The 26,957-nt window shown below is 41.6% G+C and overlaps 2 protein-coding genes across 8 annotated transcripts in view; one reads left to right on the top strand and one right to left on the bottom strand.

The window, feature by feature from the left end:
- LOC132259572 (fringe glycosyltransferase) overlaps nt 1–18,516 on the bottom strand; it is a 41,951-nt gene extending 23,435 nt beyond the window's left edge. For 2 of the 4 annotated variants that reach the window (XM_059757263.1, XM_059757262.1), the window contains exons 1-2: nt 12,149–12,533; nt 8,036–8,293 (exon numbers count right to left, since the gene is read on the bottom strand). In XM_059757263.1, the coding sequence (XP_059613246.1) occupies nt 8,036–8,293; nt 12,149–12,304 (414 nt within the window). In that variant the 5' untranslated portion in view covers nt 12,305–12,533. Of the gene's footprint in view, nt 1–8,035; nt 8,294–12,148; nt 12,534–12,904; nt 12,926–18,413 lie in introns of those variants that run through there. The other 2 variants (XM_059757264.1, XM_059757265.1) reach the window with 2 other exon arrangements.
- Nucleotides 18,517–20,418: 1,902 nt separating this feature from the next.
- Nucleotides 20,419–26,957, top strand: part of LOC132260076 (uncharacterized) — a 28,656-nt gene continuing 22,117 nt past the window's right edge. Inside the window, exons 1-2 of one of the 4 annotated variants that reach the window (XM_059757991.1) lie at nt 20,419–20,496; nt 21,496–21,672. In XM_059757991.1, the coding sequence (XP_059613974.1) occupies nt 21,648–21,672 (25 nt within the window). In that variant the 5' untranslated portion in view covers nt 20,419–20,496; nt 21,496–21,647. Of the gene's footprint in view, nt 20,497–20,693; nt 20,911–21,191; nt 21,435–21,495; nt 21,673–26,957 lie in introns of those variants that run through there. The other 3 variants (XM_059757993.1, XM_059757990.1, XM_059757992.1) reach the window with 3 other exon arrangements.

Below are 26,957 nucleotides of genomic sequence, written 5' to 3' on the forward strand. Positions count from 1 at the left end.
GTTTTTCCAGCTGTGCTTAGACGTTCCGGGAACACCAGAAGACGCTTCTTATTAAATGCTTATGGAATTTTTACACACTGCCTAAATACACAGAAGCCAAAGTCTAGAGGTGAAAAGTATTCATTGCCCGAAAGGAAGTTACGAATTTGCTTAAAAGCCAATTCTACACCAATTTGCAAATCAATTCGAAATCCATTATCGATGTTGAAAAACTATACTTTCTAATTAAAATACCGTGACAGAATTCCCATCTGTTTCACAAACTTGCGAAAGCAGGGAAAAAATGATGATAAGATTCCGTGAGCTATGAAAGAACTTTCGAGCATCTCTCGTTAAATTTACATAAACGCCAAACCAAATGTTGATAATAAAAAAAAAAGATCTCAATGAACGAATTTCTACCCTACTTTCAAATGCCAAGCGAGAAGATCAATTTACATATATCGCGTGAATGTCACATATTTCACTCCAGAGATCAACTCCATGCCTCGAAGAAGGACGCACAAAAAAGTACGCTGAAAGCATCAAGAAGTCTCTTGAACGTCATAAAAATGGGTTCAAGTATATATTTTTTCTTGCCTCTCACACCAACTATTTTATATGTTAATAATAAAATAATATTTCCAGACATGTTCCATTTGGGCTGCTGGTGTTTTGGTACATTTTACAGTTCTCTCCGCTCCGCGAGTACATGGAAAAAGCGTCGTAAAGAAACGCCCAACATGTTTATTAAAAACTTAAACACCATCGCGAGGAGCCCGCTTTGGGGCCATCAGCAATGCGTGGCACTATCTCAAATGTCAGAGTCATTTGCCGCCCAAATTAGAATGCATGGAAAACTGATGATGAGGGACTAAGTGATTTTTCATAGAGTCGAGGAGAAGAGAGAGATAAAATTCTAATGCAAAAACCATATGAATGATCAATCAAAGCATTTAGTGGCGTTTATGCGCGAGGGGTTTATCAATGGACGAAAGGAATGAAAGGTGTTTTTTTTTAGATACGACAAATGAGAGACAATTTCCGGAGCTTTACTCCCAAATCAATGATCAGTGGAAATTTTTCCGCCCACAACTAATGCAACATTCCAAGTTGCTGATTAACCTCTAGGGATTTAAACAGTAAATCTTTCCATTTGTCATCACAGGCAATTTGCAGACAACACTCGTGAGCGAGAGGCGAGATTACTCAAAAATCCTGTGTATATAAAATTTCCAAAAACAGCCAAGAAATGAATGTGATTCCCAAAAGGAAAAAAGCGAAAGTTCAGCTCACATTCGTGAGCACCAGGTTTGTAATCAATTAGCGATGAAATCCGGGGGGAACTCTTAATTACAAAATCACATAAATTCCCATCAAACGCGCTTTGAAATATTGTGACACAAATATCCCCATCAAAATGCAATATTGCCGAGGTAAAATTGATTAGAGCCGCCAAAGACTGTTGCTGTGTTGGTGATTTAAAGTAGTTCTGAGCCATTTTTGGCAGAGACACACAAAGACTGTAATATTAACATAATCAGATAATTGAATCGGCTCAGCGTGTAACGGACAAACGCACAAATATGATTTCCGCGTGTTCCTCTAGATCGCGTTCACCAATCTTGAAAGAAGATACTCGCGAGATTGCTTGCATGCTGAGAGATCGGGTCAAAAATGCCATGAAAGTATCTAATTTATTAATTTTCATATTTTTCGGACTTTCCTCGCCGGCACACGGGCAGAAAAAAGGCCACAGACGCCGCGTGTTGTGCATAAATTAGCCGTTTACCCGGAGAAATTATTAATTCTGCAATTTCGTCGATTTCATATGGCATGAGATATACTTAATCACTCGAATCACTGCATTGAGAGATTGGACGTTGCAACTGGTGTGACTTAATAGTTGCATAAGATGTTTAAGTCAGAACAAAGGTTGTTCACTGTTGAGGAACAAGTTCAGTGAGAGATATTAAATTATTATCTGATATCATTATCTTGTGATCTGTAATAAACCGAAATTTATTACTACCTGTATCTTTTTCTGAATTTCAATTTTACGATTATATGTTCAGCTTGATAATTCCACTGTGTTTCACCGGAGAAGCATAAAATGTGATACAAAGACCCCATTTCTGACACCAAAATCAAAGTCAAAATCAAGGAATCTCGAAGAAATTGGTATTCTAACGCAAATTATTTGATTTATTGCGGACTGTAAGAGTCGCAAATTCACTATGATTGACCAAAGGCGGGAGTTCGACAAGAATTCCCAGCCGCCTGACTGACTTGAGTATAATCCAACCGTGCATAACGAACCAGCATGATTTGTTGACAAGATCTCGCGAGACATCATCACGCAAATCCTCACGTCCAGTGACAAAATCACTGGCTGATCCACTTCCCAATCGGCCGCTCGCCCGCTTCCCGCAATCCGACGATGGTGAAATGCAATGTTATTTTCTTTTAATGAAACTCCCTGTTGTTGTTTTGATATCACGCTGCGATATCATGTTGTACATTTCTCCGTTCTCGTGTTATTTGATTTTGATGAAAAATGAGCGAGGAGGTCGACTTGGGCGCGAGGGGAGACGAGGGGCGAGCGTGTGGCTGAGTGAGCAACAAGAGAGAAAATGAATGATCGATTCGATTGATAAATTGGGGCGACTGTGCCTTTAATAATACACCAAAACATAGCTAAGCATAGCAAGAGATGGAGAGGAAACAAATGATCGCCAGATCTGGACAAAAGTGCTGGGTTATTGGCTCCTAATGATACTTGGGGCTGAAGTTTGAGGAGCGGGAACATGACTCAGTCAATGGCACAATTGTTCCGTCAGCGAGGCTCCCTTGGCGTGGAGAATCACATGGAAATCCTCCAAATTGAGTCGCGTGGGAAGTTCCCATGGCATCTCCATCTGCATCTGGTCATCGGCGTCTACGTGACAAAGTGTCTCAGTTGAGAATTAAATCCATCAGCAACATTCCACATCAGAAACCTCTTAAAATCGCCTCGGAAGAAGACGTTGGGGGACTTTTTCGCTTCCAGCATTTGTTGAATATTGTTTGATCTTACTAAACAAGAAAACTCTCCCTCTCTCTTGGCCCTTCGCCACCCAATATCTCATGGCCGTGCGAGGCTCAGAGTGCGGAGGTAGAGATAAATAAACAGAATCCAAACTAAAGTGAATGTTCTGCAACTGACGGAATCTCTTTTATGCCCAATTGTCTTCACAAGTGGAAAACACTCTGGGTATCTAGAGGATGCACTGGACGAGATCCTGGAAATATTCTTCAAAGGTCTCTCTTGGCACTCGCCCAACAGTCGTAAAATTCAAAAGGTAAATATCACACAATCCCATGAGAACTGCTGATGGTGAATTGTGTTAATTTCCATCGGGAGGGCCTCTTCTTCAGCAAAACGGCCAGCGCGAGAGCACACATGTGATGGTGTTCTTCATGTGACAGTAATTGCAAGAAAATTAAATAGACAAACACCAGCATAAACAACTCACTGATGCATATTTCATCTTCTTCCCTTGACAATCTTAAACACCAAACACCGCACCGTGTGTTTATGGATGGCTAAACACCAAATAAAAGTACGGAAAATTGTCCATGAATTGCATTAGCATTTCAGATGGCATCTCGAGTGGGATGTCTTTCACACTTTTGCGCCGATGATGGCTCGGCATGCAGAATGAAGGCACTTTAGAGGTGAATTTGAAAAGGGAACAGAAAAAAAGCTGACTCGCCAGATTCTCTCTCGCAGAATAATATTGTCAAAATCGAGCAACATGAAGATGCGATGATGTTACCTTGTACCTACAAAATAAGTCAATTGCTATCCGAGTGCAAATCAGCAACATTTCACGATCTCTTCTCCGCGCAAGATACGCCATACAATGTTATTATGCCTCGAGACGACACTGCATCCAATTGGGTCTTCTCCTCCTTTGTCCCACAGAACTGCTGAGTGTACAGCTTCTCAATCAATAAACAGTCGCATTTGCTGTTGCCAAGATAGTGTCAAGTGAGATGAGCGGAGAAATTAAATGTTTAGAGATCACACTCATCACTCTTGCCTTGGATATTCGATGCCATTTCCGATACGGCAATTGCTGTGTGCGGCAAAAACATTCGCCAGAAGTGCAAAGTCATATTTTTCTAATTACATCAAGGGTGGGCGCGTTTTCGAAGAAACAAGATAGCTGAGCTTGTGTGTGACCCTCTGTCATAATCATTTGAGTCGAATTTGCCATTTCGTCGCCTAATTCTTCTCTCTGGTTTCAGCACTACGATGTTTCTTGATGCCCCCATCAGCCAAGCGTGAGAATATCAAACAAAAAGCCAGTCACTCAGCACGCAATGTGCCAGACAAAGAGAATTGACCATTAAGGTAAACAACCCCTGAGATCTTTTCCACCCTCTGTCGGCACCTTGCTGGGATTTCTCAGCCATGTGCGCCCACCATTCTTATCTACCAGCACCAGAGACACTCTCACGTGCCCGCATGAATATTTTAAGTGCGAGGGTGGGAATTTTGAGTGATTTGACCTCATATTTGCCCATCTTCTCCATTTAACACAAACCATACTCTCCATGCACGAATTTGCCACTTAATTTCTCGTCTATTCGACCCACTTCTGCACCCTCTCGCCTCCCAGCATCTCGACGACACTCACGTCAGCGGCGGTGTTGTCTTTCACATTGGAATCACCCTCCTCGACACATGATGTAATTAAACATTCAATGATTAATGTTGTTAATTGAATATCATCCCTCATGCTGGAGACAGCATGAATATATTCAGGAGCGACCAAATTTCACCAACTATTTCTCCCCCATGAAAGCACGCATCCGCACTTTATGGCCTTGTGATTAGGTTGTTGCCAAGATGATTCAATTATACAATGTTATTGCGGTGCAATTCGCCTGAGAAAATGTTCACTCAGGGAATGTGTGCTCCTAAAATCGATCTCGTCCGTGTTATTTTGACTTTTCTGGAGCACTTCGTTCTCCTTTCAAGACACAAAGAATTCATTTATCAATTCAAGTTTCCAAATTAGGATCTGCTTGCCAGAGAAACTCTGATAAAACGTGCTCAATCAGCGAGATTCCTTATCATTCTCCCACCCCAAATAGGTAGTCATCAGACGTTAATTCGTTGCGACAGACTTTAAGAAAAACACAGTACAACATCAAAAGGAGACAAATAAATGATGGAAATTGTATTGAATTGTAAAATAATTGCGTCTCTGCCGTGCGTATTTTGGGCTGAGGCAATTTTTCCAATCAAAAGCACTCGCGATGGCATTTAATTTGCTATTCCGCTCACGTCTGGGACATTATTTAATGCAGTACCTCCATCATCCTTCACAAACGTCTCTGTTCTATATATCTCACGGCTGCAGAATTGCAGGTGGAGGGAAAAAATGCGGCAGGTATTTTGTCTCCTTTGGCTCAGGAGAAGATTGCGCGTTAAATTTCATCCATTGCGCGCACTCATCCTAATGAGAGAACTTTCCGTTTGTGACTTCATAAATATTTCAACAGGAATCATCAAGACCAAATGAGCCGGCCAGAAAGGAGAGACGAGATGATGAGTGTGTGCGATAAGAATGGCTCTGGAGAATCCAATTGAGCAGATATTTCGGATGAAATCTCGGCGTGTCTCTTCACTTTTAGTGAATTTGTTGCGATCAAACTCTGATTTCCACTCTTGTTCTTCCCATCCGCACAAATCACGTCCCGCGATTGCCATTATTATTATTGCGCGGCCCTTTCGCCGGATGACCCATAACGTTGCTGCACAGCGCGCACTTGGCAGTAGGATCGCGAAGCTGCAGCTTTCGTGTTTGTTATCAATCATCCAAGAAATTGATATGGTAGATCGTATTAATTACACTACAAACTCTTCCACCATTCCTCCGCATCTCTTCACTTCATCTTCTGCATCTTCCCAGCCTCCGCTGTTGCTTCCATGTGACGCTGTGGTAGCAAATTGTTCACGTTCGCGCGGTTTTTCAAGCACAGTCTCTCGCTCTCGCGCTGCGCTTCTCTCCTTCGCACCGCGGCTATTCATTTCATTTCATTATTTTTTGATAAATAACGAGAATGATGCGATGAGACCACAAACACCGTATGAAATTGCACATGGAAAGCATCCTCCAGTTGCTGACCGCAAAAAAGCACACAGGTGAGGCTATTGATCAGATTGGAAATTGCCCTTTCGCCACATGCGGGCGTGCTTATGAGGGACGAACAATTCACAACCCTAGAAAAGATGAACTGATCCAAAATAAGAAAAGCAAATGCAGGACAATTTAATGCGACTTGTCGAGCCACAAACAAGCGAAAACGTCTTTCTCTTCAGTCGATAATATGAAAAGTGCACAAATTCGTGTGATGAAAGACCCCTGGAAATAAGTGAAAGAAGTGTGTGGTGGAAAAAAGGGGTCAAAACTCTACAGATAGTAATTATTTTGCATCTTCTGTGCGGCTTGAAAATATCCTCCACCTTCTCGCAAACCACAAATATTCTTTTTTCCCTCTGTGGAAAAGAAAGATACGAAATGCGAGAGAGAGACTGGAAAAAAGTCAATCGCGAGAGCTTATATCTTCACTATTTAGCATATTATTAGCATTAAATACCTTTTCATTCTTGTACGAAAGGCACGAGGGAGCCAAGATTGGATCTGAGAGTCTATTTCGATATTTCAACTTTGTACCGGAATCTGATTGAATTTTAACTCCATTCCTGAGCATGACACGAATGTATTTATTGTGACGAGTTGGCTTCTGCTTCTGGATCGATCGGGTCTTTTCAATTTTCTCCAAATATGCACAATCTTGTTGGAATGACAAATATTCATTAGGCGTTCTTCAGGAGTTTCAAAGAAGGCATGAGAGATAGTATTACGTAAAAGCATCTCAGGAAGTGAATGTCTTGTTTGTGACACTTTTTGCCCCTCATTTTGCTGTGAAAGTGGAAAATTGCAACAATTTCAACATGATATTCTTTAATTTAACACTTGGCAGATGACTTCTCAGCCAAGTCTTGAGCCATTTTGCAAGAACACATCCTGGAAGATGATAGAAAGAGTGAGAAAAGCGCACAATGAGAATTGAACCACCTGCATGAATAAAACATTGTGCTTCGCCATAGCGCATTGTATGCAAAATTCCACAAGAAAAAAGCATATCAAATATAATACAGAGACGGAATTGCTACAAAGGCAAGAGAAGAGATTTTTTTCCACCCATTTATGTACAATATTCATCTATTTTATAAAATGTACATAGACGAGAGAGAGAAAAAAGATCACCTTCTTGCCCTCTCGACTCCTTTCATCGTGCTCTTCTAACTTTAATATCTCTCTTTCATGAAAATAGTACACTCCAGCTGCCCATTTCTTGTACTCACACCACCAACACAATGAGATTGAGGAGAGCGCGAAGAGTGACTTTTTAATTCATAATTTATGTTAACAATAGAGGCGAATTTTTAACACAATAATATTTTCTGTGTCTTCCGTTTTGTCTCTCTTGTCTTCTCTGTCCTCCTTCCTTTTTCAACTTTCCTCCGCACATCGCATTTGATGCTACACACAATGTTATGCCTCGTTGAGCAGAAAGCCATCACGAGGAAGATTCTTTTCTCGTGTTATATGCTCATTCTTTTCCCTTGTTTCGCCCAGGAGGAAGTCAAAACAAATATCCTACTAGAATGGGAAGTATTTCGCAAATTTCACATTTTACGCCTCGACAAGATGAAACACCCGAGGAATTTCCCAATTTTCCCTTCTCACAAATGTGAATGTGTCAAAGCAAAGTGTTATTTGCACTTCACTCTATGCAAAATCTAATGATATTTATCAAGTCCTGAAATTCTCCTAAAATCAGTTGCAAAGTGTTAAAATAATCCTCACTCTTTGACTCCTTGCAGTTCAGTTCGCGAGAGCGAGAAGAGACACGAAAGGGGACACCATAATTGATGGGTTGTGACAGTGTCTTTAGCGCGTTGTACAATCAAAAGGGCGGACAGTGGACATACCTGATATTTGGCCAGCTGAAACCACGTCTTGATAATGAGGGCCAGTCGAGTGTCGTGATTCCCCTTTGTCGTCTTCACACTTATGAAGATGTCGTCCAGCTCCGTTGTGGGTGGCTTCGGAGTGCCCGTCACGGTGCCCTGACCCATCTCCAGATAGCTGCCCTGGGTCATCTTCGTGGTGTACAAACTCTTCTCCTCAGCTGGCAGGCTGGAGACATTTTGCGACGCCTGAGCAGCAACATTGACCAGCGGAGGATTCTGTGGAAAGAGATTACAAGCTAGACTTTAGCCTTTGTCATCGTCTCTCCAAATATTTGTTCTCCTTCTCATTCTCTGTGTGTCTTGTCTAGGGATGGATTTTAGAGTTTCTACGGAAAAGTTTGCACAGCCAAGAGGAATATGATTCATCTTCACAATTTTCACAGCAGGTGCATTCACTGTGTCACGACTTTTACGTGAAATTTCCACTTTTTGCATGACGAAACTGAAGAGATATCATATTTCCGGTGAAAACCAATTGATAGGGAAATATTGAGCTAATATTTGACAGACCCACTTTATGCAAATTCTCATAAATGTCTCTTCCCCACCCCAAACCGATAAGATAACACTCAGTCTTTGCGCCCAGAAAGAGACACAATTCTGCTGGTCATACAATTTCTCAGAAGTCCGCAGCTCAAATGAAATTGAACTGGAATCGAGAACTCGTGCATGGCGTCATAAATTGCACATTTATATTGTTATTTCTTTCGTCTGTGCACTTTTTTGCTGTCTCCAGAATCAGCAGAAATGCGAAAGAGTGCCAAGTGTGTAGGTGGTTTTGTGGGCTGCAGCGCAAGCATCCAACGGCATTAAGAAGTTCTGCACTCCTCTCTGTTCTGTTTTCATGTCATTTTTTACACCACTTTATGCCCTCTTCATCAATAATGGGTCTCTCTTTGGCTGTGCGCGGTGATATCACCGTGACAAAACATCCAAAGGCACAGCCATTGGCTTTGTCCACTCTGCAAGAGTCCGCTGAGGAGATCGCGTTGTAAATTCCCCAGGAGGAAACTTAATATAAGTGCCTGGAAGAGGTCCTCATGGGGTAAATTGTATGGCAAGAGGGCAATTAAAATCATTTACAAGCCGATATTTTAGGGTGAAAATTGCAAATGGAATCAATACACAGCGCTAATTTAACACAACATTGAAAGTATGATTATTGTTGGACATTAAATTATAATATCCTGCGTATAAGCGGATAATCGCAGCAATTTGCCATTTGATGAAATGATAATGTTTTATCCACAAAAAAACACCTCAAATTTGTTGTTCAATCTCTGCATGCGAGCACTCGAGCAACAAGTACTTTAAATCATGACACATTTTCAAATGCAAAATAACAGTTATTTTTACATCCCTCATTTGACTAATATTGATGTCCGATCGAGAGTATCTTTGGCTTTTGTGTCCAATGATAAATTGCCTCTCCCGAAAGAATATCCAAAATGAATCTCTTCACATGGCACTTAATTCCGTGTTTCTTTTATTGATTGATTTCATTGTGGTGTTTAAAATTTAATGTTTGATGCAATAAAAATGTGATTCCGATAGTAAAAGGCAATGGAATCACAGCAGTTGGTCGCACATAACATTTGTCAATTAAAATTTTAGTGCTGGGCCCATAAAACAATAATTTGATTTTATAGTTTCTCTCTTTTTTCGAATACTCCGCAATCGCGATATCACAAAAGCCTTTCTTCCTCTACTATAGTCTAATATGTCCAATCGAACAGGCCAGGAAAAAAAGCAGTCGATGGAATGCCTTTTCATGGCTTCAACCCAAAATCGCAGCCAATTCAATTACACTTTAACAATCCACCTTTGATGAGTCTTTTATCTCAACCTTTTGTCCGCGCCTGATTCAATTAACAGAAGAATCCACGATATTTTCATTGATTTATTTCACATGAAGTCCATGGGAGACCTTTTCACGCGACGACACATATTCGATGGCGCAAAATAAAAGACACCCAAGCGCCAACAATTCACAAAACCACACTTTGGACCCAGTCTTGAAACAATTCCCATAAATAAGAGGCGCACAGCAGTTGGCCTCCCCTCGGCGTGGGGCGGCCGCAAAAAACGGCGGTAGCACCTCTGCGGAATTTCGCGGGCACATCTGTAGACTGTCGTCCGTCCATGCATCCTGCCTCTGACGACGATGGCGGAGATAAAGCTGCATGTGACGAATTGATAGTGGAAGAGGTCACAACTCAATTAGGCCGCCTCGCACTCTTTCGGATGTTGCTAATCAACTTGTTGTACAGACCCGAAAGGAGGAAAAATCTCACCACATCTTCCCAATTTAGTCATGTGGCGAGAATTGGAGTTCACCACCCTCTTCAATTGCTTTTTAAATCACGCCTCAGAGTTGATCGAGTGCACGAGCCATAGATTTTAGAGAATGAAAGGAAGAGAGAGGAAGCGAACTTGTCTTTTTTCTCTTTAATTGTTTTGCTCAAATTCACCTTCTCAAAGCCTGAGCTTCAGATATAATGGTGAAAACACAGCATTTGTAATTTGTAATTTGTCCACAATCATCTCTTTCTTCCCCTCGCGTTTCGTGTATTTTCCTTCCTACTCGCACAGTGGCTGTCTCGACATGTCAGAGTCGGACGCTGACAGAGTAGGAAAGAAAATACACGAAACGCGAGGGGAAGAAAGAGATGATCGCGGACAAATTACAAATTACAAATGCTGTGTTTTCACCATAAGCAATTACCACTCCCAGTGTCATTCATTTTTTTTACCCACAATACATTTAATGAGATCTAGATAGTAAATTCCATCTCAGAAGGAGCACAAAGCATTAAAATATTGATAGTATCGCAGTTATTAATCCATCACGAGGTCAAAAATTGATTTTTCCTGTACGCAATGCGAGTTTTTTGCCCTCAGGCGATCGAGAGTGTGATCTGCTATCTTGAAAAATGACTCCCCATCGCAGCTCTGACAGTGTCACATGAAAGTAGGGTTCGGTACATGTAAAATAGCAGCAATTTATAGACCTCAATGGCTGAGGCGAAAGCTTATGATTGTGAGGGAGCGCAGAGGATGAATTGTTTTGGGCGGAAACAAACAATAAAGTGGTCACCAAGATTGGCTTAAATGGCATCAAGAGGGACTCCGCAGTGGCGATGGCGAATATCAACAATAACAGCAACATTTCCCAAGTGTGCCAGCGAAGAAAGAACTTGAGTACACAATTAAATTATTGCTTTTCCAGCGGCCCCAAAACAATAGAATTAGACCAATTCACCAGTCTCTCATTGTCTCAGCGAGAAGCCCATCATCTCAGCGGTGATTTGTGTTGTCATTTAGAGACCTTCTTCGACGGATCCGACGGGCGTGTGGGCTCGGGTCCTTCGAGTGGGGCGCCGTAAATCAAAAATTGCCACGCTGAGACGGCGAGAGCCTATGTTTATATTAATTCTAGAGGGGGATTTTGGGGCTTCGTCGCGTTGGAGGATTGTGGGCAAGACGGATAATGAAGCACTAATTGTGTGTATTCATAGTGACCCAGAATGTTGCCAACACTCCCAGAAATATTCCGAGAATATTCTTTTGTGCGCCTTGCGTGAATTTTGCAATTTAGATTTTCTCAAGAGAACCCCAAACACGTAACGGCGCAACATGGGCCCCAAAAAGTAAATTGAGGCATATAATCTGAGGGCAACAGAGGCCAATGTGGAAAAAAAGGTAGAGAGAACACATGCAAGAGGACGACACATTTATGCAAATAAAACTCGTTTAAAGGCTAGAGGCGAAACTTTCATGTTAACCAGCATCTCTCGCCCTCCCTCGGCCGCACTCTGCTGGTCACTTTAGGGGGTGGTGAGGAGGAGAAATGAACTCGCTTGCCAGAGCAGATGATGTACAATTTCAGGTGCAATGGGTGCAATCCTCAAACTGCGGCAGAACAGCGCGAAGAGGGCAAAGAAACCAACTGTTGCACCTGCTAAACGTGCACCGTCACATGATAATCACGGGAAATCTCCTCCGGGATTGCACTCTTATCGATTTTCGCGACCATGGGAACTGCGAAGCCACTCATCATTAATGCCTCACCTCATATTCACTGACACCGGCGACACTCTGGTACAGGACAAGTGTCATGTAGACAATGGCGATCACAATAGTCATGGCTTGAAGTATTCTCTTATATCTCTGCGGAATGGGTAGATTTATGGTCATTTTCCACAATGAACACGCCACACCATTCATAACAGGCACACGAGTTTCACTGTGCAGTTTTCTCTTGTGCACATTTTTCTTGCACTTTCGCACTACATATAATCCTTATGCTCCAAATCACCGTTCAACCCCGTGTCCGTCTATCAAAGTCCGTCAAATTGCTCAGAATCTACACTCGACCACTATTATTCATGCAATCCAACGATAGCGAGATTTCAATTCCGACTCGCAAGTGGAGAAAACCCGTCCTAGCGCATTCACGTTGGGATCGAAACTGAAATTGAGCGATTGCAGAGCAGCCCAAGAGACTCGAGGAGTTGCTGGTGGTGCCGCCAGATCGCCTGGTTGTCGGCGTTGATCGTGCCATGCTTGGGTGTGCGCACAAGAGCGTGCTTGGTTGTGTGACCTCAAGCTCGAGACTCAAAACACACCGTGCTCTCGTACGTTTACTCATGGTAAACACAATACACACTAAAATACACCAAGAGATCGCGAGGCGAGTCCGGAGATCTCGCAAGATCAATCCTTTGCACTGATTCCGATTATGTATTTTGTAGAAATGCGGAAAATACCTTAAGCCACGCCCTCTCGAATGCCACGCCCACTAATGGGATATTTATTAATGTTTACCTCAATTGGCTTCGCTCAAATCTATAGTATTCTTGCAAGAAGTGAAGCTGAGACATATTTCCCAACTTCAAATCCACAATCAAGTGCACAACCATTCGCCACAAGCGCGCGAGATTGACGAGAAGAAAAATAACACTACAGTTACATCCAAGAACTTTTAATCTAAACGATGACTGCAAGTGGGCAAATGCACGATGGAGAAAAAGTGTATTAGCTCGCGAGTGGCGGAATGAGATGGTGAAAAGACTCTCTCTGTCGCACAATCTCTCTCTCTCTCACTGTGCAATTGAGAGGCTCAATCTGGAGTAGAGAATGGCCAAGAGAAGAATAAAGTATTGAAATTGGAGGTGGTACTATCGGAGCAATCTCTCAGCAACACTCCGAGGCGATCACCTTATTTAGAGCATTAGATGGCACAGGGTGGCAATTTCGCGCGCCAAAAGAAATCCCATTTGCCACTTTTTGCTCATGGGGAGAAAAAGTGAAAGATGATGGCAAAAACGAGGAGCATTAAGTAACTTTCAACACTTCAATTACAATCGTCTGCTCAGCTCGTACAAGTGCTTGTAAAAACCATTCACCTGATTCTTTTTTCTGCACAAAAACCCCTGTGAGTATTATTGCCGTAGACGTTGAAGAGCGATTGCACTCTCGCTGACGTACCCTGTGAAACTATTCACATTCTCTCTAATTCTTTCATACCCCGAAGCGAGGGTTGAGCCGCCTGCGAGACACACGTCTCGAGTTCCTTTTAATCTATTGCTAGGCTTCCAGTGAATGTGAAATATTCAAATCACTTGCGAAAGATATGAAAAGTGCTTAATGTGGATGAGAAGAATTTTTGCGAAATTTTCCAACCACCTAAAACCCTCAATAGCGCGAGATCCCAGAAGGGATTTTCATTTTCAGAGCAACAAGAGCAGAGAATAGAGACTGCGAAGAGGTTGAATTACCAGAAGATAAATTAAATGATCGATCGCGAAGGATGTTGAGTTAAGCAGCCCATTGGATGCACGTGGATGTCATGTTGGCGAACAAGTTGGCAAAGATGTGGGTGTTCAACAGGGCAGATGGTGGAACAATTGCACTATTTCCTCTTCTGTGCAATGACACGAATGCTCTCAGTGGTTCACGAGTGGATTCTTTTATGGCTGCGGCTCCATAAAATCTTGACGTAGGGATAAATTAATTATTGTAGGACTGCAGCAATCTGTTGCTTGCATTACATTCGATACGCTCTCCTTCTATCGCCATCCAGAAGAGGTATAAAAATCGCCTAAGCTCGAGGGCAATAAATGGAGAACTTGCCCTACCTCGGCGTGCACACTTCGTACGCCTCGCACACCCTTTTTCGAGATTAGTCGCTGAAGGAGCATTGAAGAGAAAATGTGTGCGCGCGATTCAATCGTCGCTTCCATCACCCAATTTCGAATACATTTTGTGCACTTAGTAAAGTTGGCCATTGACAAAAGCTTAACTTCAGAGTAGAAATTCTTTAAATATTTTACAAATTCGCAAGTTCTTTGTCGACATGAGGGAAAAAGAATTAGATCCATTGTATTTCAAATAATTGCATTTTAGCAGAGGAAATGAGATTACGATATTGACTGATGAAAGTGGCAATATAGGTAACATTGGGTGGTGAGCCGCCCAGAGGCACTTTTCATAACTTTTTTCTCCACCATCATTCGCCATGGCTCTCTTTATCTCCATTATTTGCCACGATTTGTTCTATCACTCGAGGGGAGCATCCAGCGAGCCCATAAAATGTGAATCACAAAGAAATGACTGCAAGATCACTGATCGTGCAGAAAAAAAAGACAATCAAGGTGGAAGAAAACCCTCTGCTCTGCATCTCCTTAGCCGATATCAAGCCACACAGCTTCCTTTTGGCCCTTTTTGCCTTCGCTGCCCCGGTATTTTAATCAATTCATCCCGTGTGCGTCCCAAATGGATTCATGTCCTTCAGTTACTGAATTAATTTCAGCCCTACTCGACCGCAAAATCATCAATTTTCAGCTCTCGGACGCTTAGAATCGCTTTGCCAGCCGGGAGCTGAAGACACATGTATTCTGTCTACAGCACGAAGACATGGCGAGAATATGCGGAGAAACAGTGGAGATTACAATATTTAGTTGAGAGTCACTTTTAATCTTAATTGCATATCATTTTTCCCCTTCGTCATTTGCATTTGCACCTCCAGAGATTCTCTTAAGCGATGCGTCTACATGATCAAGTATGCACTCATTCGGATGATTTGCTAATTTGCACGACATCATGTGTGTTTGAATTTAGACGATAATTTGATGAAAACATCTTATGCACTATCTGCATTTGATTATACTCCACAAAGCCACTTCACGTTAACCTCAACAAAGCGAAACTTGCACAATTCTTCATCTGTTTGTGAACGTGGTAATTTTCCTGCGCATTTCCCGCTGAAAGTACACAAAAGCTCCCACTCAGGAGAGCTTTACTTCGTCTTCCAGTGACTTAATGAGGTTTTTCTCCTGCACATCATCATAAATGTACATGAGATATTAAATTAATTTGTATTTTAAAGACTGACAGGAAATTTAGCTCATCATTCATTCATTTACTGGGCAAAATTTCGGATATTATATCATAAATCGCCGAGGGTTGTGAGAATATGCGGAGGCGCGCAATTGGAGGCTTTTTAAAGAATGTAGGCGTGATTCATGAACCATAATTTCTCATGTTTAGCGTAGGTGGAAAAGTCAAAGGGTAATTAAATACATCAGACATCTTTAAAACACTGCCTGATGTCCTCGCATCCCTATGAAATGATTCTCAGAAACTCCAAAGATCTCTTCATGCACGTAATTTAATAAAGTGACAAGAAAAGTTTCCTTTCAATTGGAAATACACTTCTATTTACTGTTCACTTGAGTCCTTCCGCCTCTGATTAATCCCCCTGAAAAGCTAGTTTGGAAAGGAATGTTTGAAATGTGTGCTTGTTTGTCACCCAAAGCGAACATAGTCAAATACAATGCTCAACTCTGTGGCATTAATTAGTTGATAAAGTTTGCCACTCTCGGGCTGAAGTGGATTTTTCGCATGTTACATGAAATAATTTTGCGTGGGATTAAACCCAATAAATGAGAAATTCCTCCCAACATTTGCGATGGCTTTTAAATTGGGTGGAACTCCAGCATGTTAAAGTTGGCATGAAGGATATTATCCAATTTATTCCATGTCGCAATGTTTGTGGTATTTTTGTCAAAAGCAAGGCAAGAAGAATGAGATGGATTAGTGGCGGGAAGAAAATGAAAGAGAGGAGAAATTTACAACCTGCTCATCTATCAGAAGACACAGTATTTGTTTCATAAACTCCCTGGGATTATGCCTTATGGCTCTCCAGGGGAGGAATAGCCTCTGGGATATTCCCGGAGAATAGTAAGTGCTTGAGAGGATTTAGGGAAAATCAGGAGAAAACAACCACAAAGAATGGACGCACAGTTAATAGTCTTCTCTTTCGACACGCTAATTGAGCTTGAAATTTAATTGCAGAATAACTTGGTAGTCAAAAAAATTAATTAAAATTTCCAGGATTGAGTTTTATTCATTATCGTCTTATCATTGTGAAGTCCTGTTGTACAACTTTCTGTGATTTCTCTTTCCCATTCAGTTCTGCCATGGAAATTGGATCCCTTGAATTGAAAACGACCAAGAGGGAGAGAGAGAGTGAATTGAGAATGCGGTCTGTGGTGTGAATGAACTGGAGTGGAATTTATTCTCAAATATTAAATTGAACATCCACAAACTTTATCACAATCCCACACTTTTGGCATTCAAGAGCGAGAAGGGGCGACGAGAACTCTCAATGCGAAAGTCCTGGCCTGACAATCCATAGGCAAACCCTCAAATACATATTGTTCTACACTATAAAGTGGCAACAAAAGAAAATTTTCACTCCAACATATAATAATATTATTGTAAATGACAAAACGATGTACTTTCCATTCATTTAAATCAATATAGACTTATCAATTCACACCAATGCTTCCCCAAAATAGTCAAATTCACATGAAAATTATTTTTGCGATAATTTGTCGTACGCCAGATGAATGCAAAAGTTGTCGAAGTGGAAATTTTTCCCAAAACTAATTTGAATTATATAAATTTTCACCATCCTCCGTAAGCTGCATTATCACTATTTTATGTCCACATTTATAGACAGACTCCATATCAAAAATAAACCGTTTCCATATGATAATTTCCCTTGGCTGCCATCCAACTTCAATTTTTCGGTACCAACGGGAAATTTACAGGATTGTTGTGCAGACTTTCCCCTCGACAAAACAGTGATTTGTATTATGTGTACAGTTAGTGAAACTTCCACTCTCAGCCGTATAAGAAGCTCACACTAGATGCTGGCAAAAGGGAAAATGGGACAGCAACAAAGTTTAAAAGTTGTGAAAATGAAAATATTTTGCGAGAAAAAGAGTAAATCATTCATCATCCGGAACATTTCTATAATAAAAACTCCTTGAGACAAGTAACGCCCCTAAAGTTTTGTCAGACTGTCACAACTTTCAGTCCAACTCTTTCTATTCGCAGGGCGGATGTCTTCTGGCCCACCGTCGCTGCACTTGTTCCCATCGAGGCAGAACAGCACCTCTTCTCCTTGTCCTTCCCACCATCCGCCACTCTCATCTTTTTCTCACCCGAGCAGCCGAGACGAGGCACTAAAAAGTCAAGACAAATCCCAGTGAAAGGATATAGAATACATATTTTGGGATATTCTCAAATTGCCCAAATCCTCCCGAGAGAATGTCCTCGAGAATGAAGATAAATGTAAGGGAATTCATTGTGGTGTAATAACAGTGAATTGTCAAATTCAACACTCGTTGACAATTCAGATTTTACGACATAACGATCTTGATATTTGAGACAGAAATCCAAGAAGAAATGTGAAGACTTTGTAATTTTTGATACAGTTCAAACTCGAACTTTTACAACTCCTCTCAACTATTTCACCCCACATTCTTATGAGATAGTCTGAGTTTTCGCCACTCTTTCACCGCTCACAGAAATATCCGACTAAAATCAATGTTTTCGACACAACACAGGAGGAATTTCAACGGCAACCAAAATGAGAATCTTTCAAAATATCCTTTACACTCATCTTCAGCCATTGAAAGTTCCCTAGATTTCTGGTGAGACCGTAGCAAAAACTTTGCCTCATGCTTCACTGCCAGGAAGCTCTTTGGCGAAATTGTGCTGAAATTGTATCTTTCACGGAGCGTATTTGAAATATTTACTGGAAGAGCAAGTTGAAAACTTCCTAAATCAGCGCTTTCAAGGCAACCCATGGAGTGAGCGATCATGAGAAACTTTTTAGCACTCAGTGAGAGTACACATAAAAAGAGTGTTTGTGCATCTGCAATTATTGTTGTGCCACTTTTTCCGTGGGGTTTGGGTGAAGGATTGCTTTAACCAACACCACTGCAAATCGATTCATAGAAACGAAACGCATGCGTCTTACCTTCAGACGATAGTCCTTTTAGCCATTACTTCTAACTCGAAGCATTCTCGCACACGAAAGTGGATAAAAAAGGGCTCCTATTACAGCTCGCCAGACAATTGAGATGTGTTGATCCGTCTTCGTGAGCACTGGCAAAAATAACCACAAGAGTGATGCTTGTTAGTTTGCTGAGACATGGCAAATTTTGCTAAGAGATGTTCCAGGCGGGACAAAAAAAAGCCAGAATGAACTTCACACAAGTGCATGTGGAAAATTTATGAACTCAACATCTCTTTTCCTTGGCGGAAAAGCGCACGTCATTTATTACGTCATGTGTGCAGAAGAACTTTCCGTCTGCACTCCAGAAATCCCCAGAATCTATTAGGGTGGATTTTTAGTATGGGTGAAATTAGTTGATAGGAAAATGAATATTTTAGGCACGTTGACGGCCTGAGATGTAATGCCGTTCGGGATTCATGGACGTGCTGCACACCAGAAAAAAAATCCCGCCTCCCACCGGAGTTGTTGCGAAAAACAGGGGGGAATGCGAATGAAGGGAAGATAAATCGCAGCATCGTGATATCGTTTAACATTCGACAGCTTTGCGCTTCTCGCTCAGGCTCTCGGAAAAAAAACCGCCTCCAACCCTAAAATCGTGAAAATCCCACTCAATCGCTTTCCACACATTCTGAGAAAGCGTGGGTGTTAGTTTGAAACATCCTGTGGGACTTTGCAGGCTCCTTTCTCTCGTACCACTTTCTGACCTCAAACTCTCGAGCGATTGTGATATTGAATTTGAAAAGAAGGCGATTCAGACCAAACTTTCGAGGGAGGTAAATAATGAAATCTCCCGAGGGACCGGACTTCCGGCTATCCGTCGTGCTTCAGTTCCTCGCAGAATTCATCGGAATGCCAGCCTGAACAAACTTCCAACTGGAGAGCATACAAAATTTATAATAGATTGATCAATTGGGAATTGGGTCAAGAGAAAATACATATTTTCAGGTAATGTGCAGAAGTTTAGAGGAAAATGTTAAGCACTCTTCGAGGTTTCTCCCAGTTTTGGACACTCATATTGTTCCATGTCAGTTTACAACTTTGGCTAAGTTTCTCATAAAAGGCAACATATTCATATAATTATCATTACACTGTATTTTACTATGTTCAACGGCAACAGTGACAAGAGAACAAAGTGAGGATGTAAATAGCTTTCATTTCAATATTTCATACCAATGAAATATTCTTAAACCAATTGTAGAATACTTCATCAAAAGATAAGTAATTTTTTGCCAAAAGAAAAACCGTTGTCGATTTTATTGAGCCACTTTCTGTCGACTTACAGCTTTCTCCCCATCGACATCATCGCAATTTCCCGCGTATTACGATTTTTGCGCCTCCGAGCGTTCACTGACAGTGTGAGAGTCCTCGAGGGTGGGCTTGAGAAGACGCAGGAGGATGAGGTCAGAGTGTCTACAAACTTGCGCCAGAGATCGTCATTTATTTCTGCAGCATTTTATCAACTCCTGTCCTCGTGGGCTTTTTTCTCCGCACACACACACACACGCGCGCGTCTTCAGAAGGACACGGAGCTTTTGCACACTCAGAGTTCTCCCGCCGTGTGCCAAAGTGTGCGAAAGCTCAGCGACTCTCACTGCGCACTTGTGGCCAACTTTGAGGGGAGTCCGTTCGCCGTCCCGTCGGAACACCTCGGCGACGGTGACGTAGATGAGCCAGAAGCTCTGCGTCGAGCTTTCTCTCCCCAGAGCAAACAGTCGAGATGCAGATCTGCTGGTCTGCACATCGCTTCCCATCCGCTGGACGCCGTGAGTGCGAGTGAGACCCATTCCTCAGCTCACCTTGCCTCTCGTGGCCGCGCTGTCCCTGCACGTCCATCCGTGAGCATCCCGCCAGCAGCTTGTGACACGGCTGGGGGGTCGCGCGAGGCCCACTGGATGACCCGCCAGTGTGGGAGTGAGTGAGCAGATTGTGTGACATTGAAAGTATCGACGGAAAAAGGCAGCGAGTTTGGAGTGTGTGCAAAAGTGCTGTCGATTCCCAACCTCTGGCGAGTGTCCCGACGAAATGGTGTCACGCGTGATTTGAGGTGAATGAGGACAGTTCATGACTCAACACCCAAACTGATTCGCAAGTGTTTGTGTGTGCGCGCGGAGAAGAGTCAAAATCAGCCTCACTTTCGCGCCCTCGAAGGAGTTCTCTGCTCCCCGAATCTTTGCCACTTTCACGCTCCCCCGCACATTCATCATGAATAATTTCTGACTCCACGGCGATTTTGCGAGATCTGCAATTTCCCACCCCGCAAAAGTGTGTCAAAGTTTTTCTCACGCCCAGAGAAACCCTCTTTCAGTGGTGTGCCTTGGAAATTGTGTCACAGTGTCCTTGTACACCAATTCCCAGTCACTATACTTCACCCTTGGGAATTTTAAACAGCCAATTTCGCATTAAAGATTCAACGTGCAAAAAATTGCCCCGAGTTTTTGCTGAAAAATCGTCTCAAGACGTGAGTTGTATTTTCTGCAGCATTTCTTTCTCCTGGGAAGAAATCAATTCGGTCAAGGTTATTGAGTACTCTGAGAACATTCAAATGGGAGAAACGCTTCTGAAATATCGTATAGCTCTAATTATACATAGCTCAAAATTGCATTAAAAATCTAGTCAAATACAGCAAATAGAAAGTCATGATAAAGTTCTTAACTGAATTTTTGCAGCTGATTTTTCACAGTTTGCAAACCATTTGAATTGGTAATTGAATGACAAGTTTTTCTTCCCATTTTTCCAGCATTTGTCATACTGTGTCCTCTTCGATAAACTATACAATAACAGAGAAAAAGAGGGTCTCGAAAGGATAATAAAAAACAAACACGAAAATGTCAATAGAGATGAAATACATGGGATGTCCAAAATATAATTTTTGCGCCAGCTGGATATTTTTCCTGTTGTGCACGAGGAAGAGAGAAATGAGAATTCACTGTAGGATATTTCCCCGATTTTTCCTCTCTGATTGCCTCAACGGAAGTCCCTTCGGTGCGGAATGTTGTTGGAGCAAAGTGAAAACTAATTTGACTCTCTCTCTCTCTCCACGCAGTGTGACCGGAGGACTCTGTTTAGGGCAATGTTGTACACAGCAAAATCGCTCAAAAATATATAAAGTGATACATTCGATATAAATTGTGTGTGTGTGAAAACTCAGTGAGAAGAAGTGTAAATCAAAGTGTTCAACAATTCAATATTATTGCCATGAAGACAAGTAATTGCCGAGGTGGTGAGTATTTTCCACTTTATTACACATTGCGAGAAAGTTTCCTTCTCCCCTTTCTCCTTTTCCCAAAGGATCTCCTCAACCGGCGAAAGTTCACGCGCGGGAAACTCCTTGCGAGGGCACAATTTTAAACCTCTCGCACCACAATTCCCTTTTCAAATTCGTGTTTTGTCTTCAACCATTTGTACACCCAACATTAAACATTGTGTGTAATTCAAGGCAGCACATTTTCCACCCTCCGTGGAAATCTCATTATTATACGTTCATAATTTCACAGACACAAATGCGATCCACCCACTTTATCTGACTCCCACTCTCTCACTTCTGGCCCATAATTCACACAACTTATATCCACACATTCGCCCCAAAATTGTCTCATTCCAGCAACGACTCCAACATGGGACCAACTCACACCCAAAACTATGCATGGCATTGAGCATGATTCAAGGGTGTGAGAGAGAAACGGTCGGAAAGTCGAGGATTTGGCACAAGCATTCAATTTTGCAAAATGAACATCGCCCAAATTCTAATTGATGAGCAACTTTTCAAGTGATGCTCCCGAATAAATCGAGCTGAAATTATTCCACTCTCTCTCTCCTAATGCACTTTCCCAGTTGATCTGAATCCAGATCAACCCTCGATAATCTGTGCTGACAGGAGGATATAAACATTGCCAAACAATTTGAGGATTAACTGCTCATGTAAGTGACCCAGAATGACTCCAAATGGGTCACAATGCAAAGCCAAAATTCTGCCAAATGCTCCAGTTTTCGTCAAGAAGTACACAAATAAATCACGGTGCTTTTAAAGCTGCCGAAGATGCCTTAAAGCAAGTCATTTAAGATTAATTTCTCGTCTGTGAGCAATCATTTTTGGGGTTGGAGAGACGTTCGAAGTCTGACAAGTTATTGATCTGCTTGTCTTTGAACTGATTAACACGATAAGAGTGATAGGATTAATTGATTTACCACGCATTAGCGCGTGTGCCTGCGATTGAATTATGATTTCAGGTAATTTTCGAGACGTTATATTTTGTGAAATGGAAAATTTTAGGTCATTTCCCGAAACAGCTCAACCTAATTTCGTGAGTCATTTTCGTGGAGAAACCCATAATTTTCTCCCAAATGACAGTTTCCCATTCCAATTTTTCGCATTTTGTGTGAGGAAAGATATGGAGAGTGATTCAAGATAAATTCCCGAAGTGGAACAAAGAATTTTTATACTTATTATTCCTCACACAGTTTTTTTCTCTCAACTCCCAAATGGTCGCAAATGACTATGGCCATGAGTATTCAGGAGAAATGAGTTGGAAAAGATGATGTATGTTGTCATTTCTATTATTTTTATGTCACTCCGCTCGCAATCCAACACTGGCTCCCCAGATACTCCATTGACGACCCCATCTCGCATGTGACAACTTCCAATTTTCCCACCCAGCACTTTTGAATGGGAAAACTTTTTTCCCAAACAACACTTCATCTTTCGCTGCAATGCTAAAAATGGCGAAATGATTCTCATTTAATTACCAAGGCACTTTTAATTTATTACCCTCCAACGAGAATTGTAATTAAATAAATCACTGAAAGTTTGCAAACGTGACTAAATTGCAGTTTTAATATCTATCGAATTGTATGGAGCTTTCAACTAGCCTAAAAGCTTCTCCCGCGGAAAAATGACCATTCCAAATGAATTGTGCGCGAATTTCGCGGAGAGGCGCTGTAATAACAACACCACGAGCTTAATTAATTTAATTCTCCGGAAATATTTGCTCCTAATGACTGTTTTATCAATGTGCATCAGAACTTTTAAGCTACAGAGCCAATTAATTAAATTAAATTCCTCCTCTTTCATCATTCTCTTGTTTTTCCTGTTGAAAATATTAAAAAATAGGTGTTCAAAGTGATCGAATTACATTTGTGAAAAACTTCACAAAAAATTCTGGCACAAATTTGTCTGCTGAAAATGTCATAATCAATACTTGATGTATGGAGAATGCTGGGAATTTTTATGGCCATTGTAACAGCCTTCATTCGCACTTGACGATGAATGACACTTTGTATCTCTGGGCAGTAAAAATGCATCTAATGGGGTGATTCTCACCATCATGCTCCTCGAAAATTGCTCTGAAAATGTCATTAGAGTGTGAAGTGGGGGAAAATCTATGAAATTGTCGCCCTCTTATCTTCATTGACCAGCAGCCGCCCTCGCAAAGAGCGACACAAACAACGTGACACAATTAACCATCATTCCCCAAGAGGAGGCAAAAAGGACGATGTCGACCTCTCGGCAATTTTTTTGCTCCTCTTTTTGCCATTTTCCAAACGGTTGGTCGAGGAATGTTTTTAAAGGTGATGCTTCCTTTTTATTACGATTCTTTTTTTCCCCATAAACATCGAAAGCAAATTATTCCACTTTCACAGGAATTCCTTTGCCAGTCCCTATCGCTGATATTCGAGGGAAGCTTGAGAGAAAACCCAACCCCATGAAAGTCGATATCGTTTTAATACACCGCTGTAATCAATTGTTGCGAAATGTTATTTAACTTCTTTCTCCACCGCTTTGCGACCATAATCCCACTGTAATGAATATTTTTTTCGTGAAATTGGAAAATACGCCCGTTGGTTGTACATACAATCGATTTGCCAGGAGTGGAAGGCTTACAGTGCAAAAGGATGCCCGGTTAAATTTAGTGCGGTTCAAGAGGAATAAAGGGTGGGAATAGGACAATAATTAAGAGAACACTCACTGTGCTCAGCTTAAATGGATTTTCCTGCGAGTGCAATATTATGTTATGGATTTTTACGACCTTACATCGATTCACATTGCAGTGGCTTTCGCGGTGTGATAAAGAGAACACATAATATTTTTTTATATCCTTTCACTGCGAAATAAGTAATTTCAGGGAGCTTTTCAGTGAATCATACGACGAATATACATTACATTTACCGCGCTTAGTCTGCAAGCCCTTGTAAGCTAGTGCAAATTACTCGTCATTGAATATTTATTGGCCGTCTGAATAACTCCGCGCTCACATATGAGCACACGAGACGCTATCAATCTCTCTCAACACGATGGATTTGCTTTCGGAGAAATATCTTAAACTTCCTCCTTTGGGTGTTTGGAGGAAAATTGAAATTTCACGAGGAGAAATTGAAGAAAAATCACCACATGTCAGTTATTGAATTCCTATTCCACCAGAGTGCTTCATCATCGCGCCGACGATGGTGAAAATATTCCCCGGCAATAGTCAGCCAGATGCCTTCTGTTATTCATGGAAAATCATCAATTATAGACAGATGGTTGAATTCGAATTTTGTGGCAATAATTGAGAAAAATCGTCAGCCTTGATCAAGGTTGGCTCACATTCCAATTGCCGAAGAGGTCAGTCACCTGCCGAGGCAGAGAGAGAGTCTCTTGGGGCAAATTCTCCCTTCATTCGAGATAAACAGAAAGCTGGAGGAGATGTGGAAAATTGAAATCCAGACGAAGACGCAGGTGAAATCCAAATGGCGCCAGTTTGGGGAGAAAATTGTATGACTTTTCTTCTTTTTTCTTACGCTCGCAATCTTTGGCCCACGCCATTCACGCAGAATATGCTGGATTCTCAATGTCATTCCATTGTCTTTTATTATGCACAGAGAAGAATGCTTTCCCATATATGGGAAAATTTGTATCATGAAAAGCGAACAAAGTTATTCAGGAGGGAATTGAGAGAGAAAAAAGCCCTGAGCGCTGCTGGATTGGGAATGCAATAAATTTTCACCCTTGTGGTTTATATATTGGATGCGAAGCGCCTTGCATTTCTCATTTGAGCCGTCAGGAAAGCTCTCGCATTCGCCGAAATTCTTTCCCCATACATTTTCCGAATTATTCTGCCACAATTGCGAATATTTACCCTGGCAGTAAATGGTTGTATTTCGCATTCTTATCGTCGACTTTCAATTTCTTTCCATTCTACTACATGTCTCCGTGAGGATATGAAAAGACGTGTATTTGAATAAATAAAACATATTTGGCTCAAAATTCCCGCAGTCTCGTAACTTTCTAAGCACACCTCATTATGCTGTCTAAAGATTGTCACTAGATTCTCACACTTCCATTTACTTTTCCCTCATATTGAATCATTTCAGAGCTTCCTCTCAACCTGCCTAAAGTTTAAATATTCATGAATCTCAGTGAAAATTGCTCTCATGTGCTATATAGTAAGTAAACCCTTGAATTTATAGCCATGAAACGCAGGTTGAGAGCAATCACAATGCAATGATTGTGAGCTTTTTTCGCACCTCACCACAGTAATTTCCTGAATGTTTTCCCTCCAGAGCATTGGAACTGAGCACGCAATTTTTCTGGGCTTGATTTGGGCTCCAATCAACTCACTTGCAATTTGTGGCCTCGTGCATGTGTGGGTGGCTTTCTGCCATCGTCATCAAGACCCAATCAATTGACTCTACTAGAGCGTCAACGACACATTTCGCCTGCAAAGTCGAGGTTGATAGTGAGAGGAGCTGTGAAGTGGCAGTGAAGAAAATGACTCACGAGCACGTGAGCATTTGAATAAAGTTTTGCCAGAGCTTTTTCGCCACATGATATTGAAGGCATAGTCTTGATGGGGGTTTCGTCATGGGCTGGAGAGAGACACTATGGGTGGCGAGAAAAGTTTCCATGACAGTGAAAAAGGCAATTCACACGCAGACATGGGTGCTTCAGGGGACTTTTCCTCCCAAACCCCATGGCATAACTTAATAGAGTTACTTCAATACACATTTTTTCCGCCCTTCACTCCCTCTTTTCATACACGAAATGGGAACACTGTGTGTCTCTCATTATTACTCGCTTCGGGACATGCCCCATAGCTTATTAAACCGGAATTTTAATCACTGTCATGGAGCTCCAATGGGATAATCTTTCGCTGTGTGGCGTGGGGCAAAAAGGCAGATTTCATCATGGCGATAGGGACACGATATTCATGCAAATCCACCAGATCGATGGTGCATTAGCACTGGCTGTATATCATTGGAATACATTTTAATAAATTCTATACTACATTTGGCACACATTTCACCAGATATTCACCCTCTTCTCTAATCCTGTCTATTATTTTCAATCACTGAATCGCGGTAGTGAAAATCCTGAAAATCCCACATTGTAAGCCACATTTTGAAAACTCAACATTGTTAACATGCTTCAAATCTGAAGCCAACCCACACCTCACATAAACTTGTTAGTTTTGATTGTTTTCATAATATCTAAAAGCTATCATATTGACTGGTTCTTTAAAACACATACAA

The sequence above is a fragment of the Phlebotomus argentipes genome, unplaced genomic scaffold (genome assembly GCF_947086385.1).
Source record: "Phlebotomus argentipes unplaced genomic scaffold, Phlebotomus argentipes genome assembly scaffold_18, whole genome shotgun sequence".
Lineage (NCBI taxonomy): Eukaryota > Metazoa > Arthropoda > Insecta > Diptera > Psychodidae > Phlebotomus > Phlebotomus argentipes.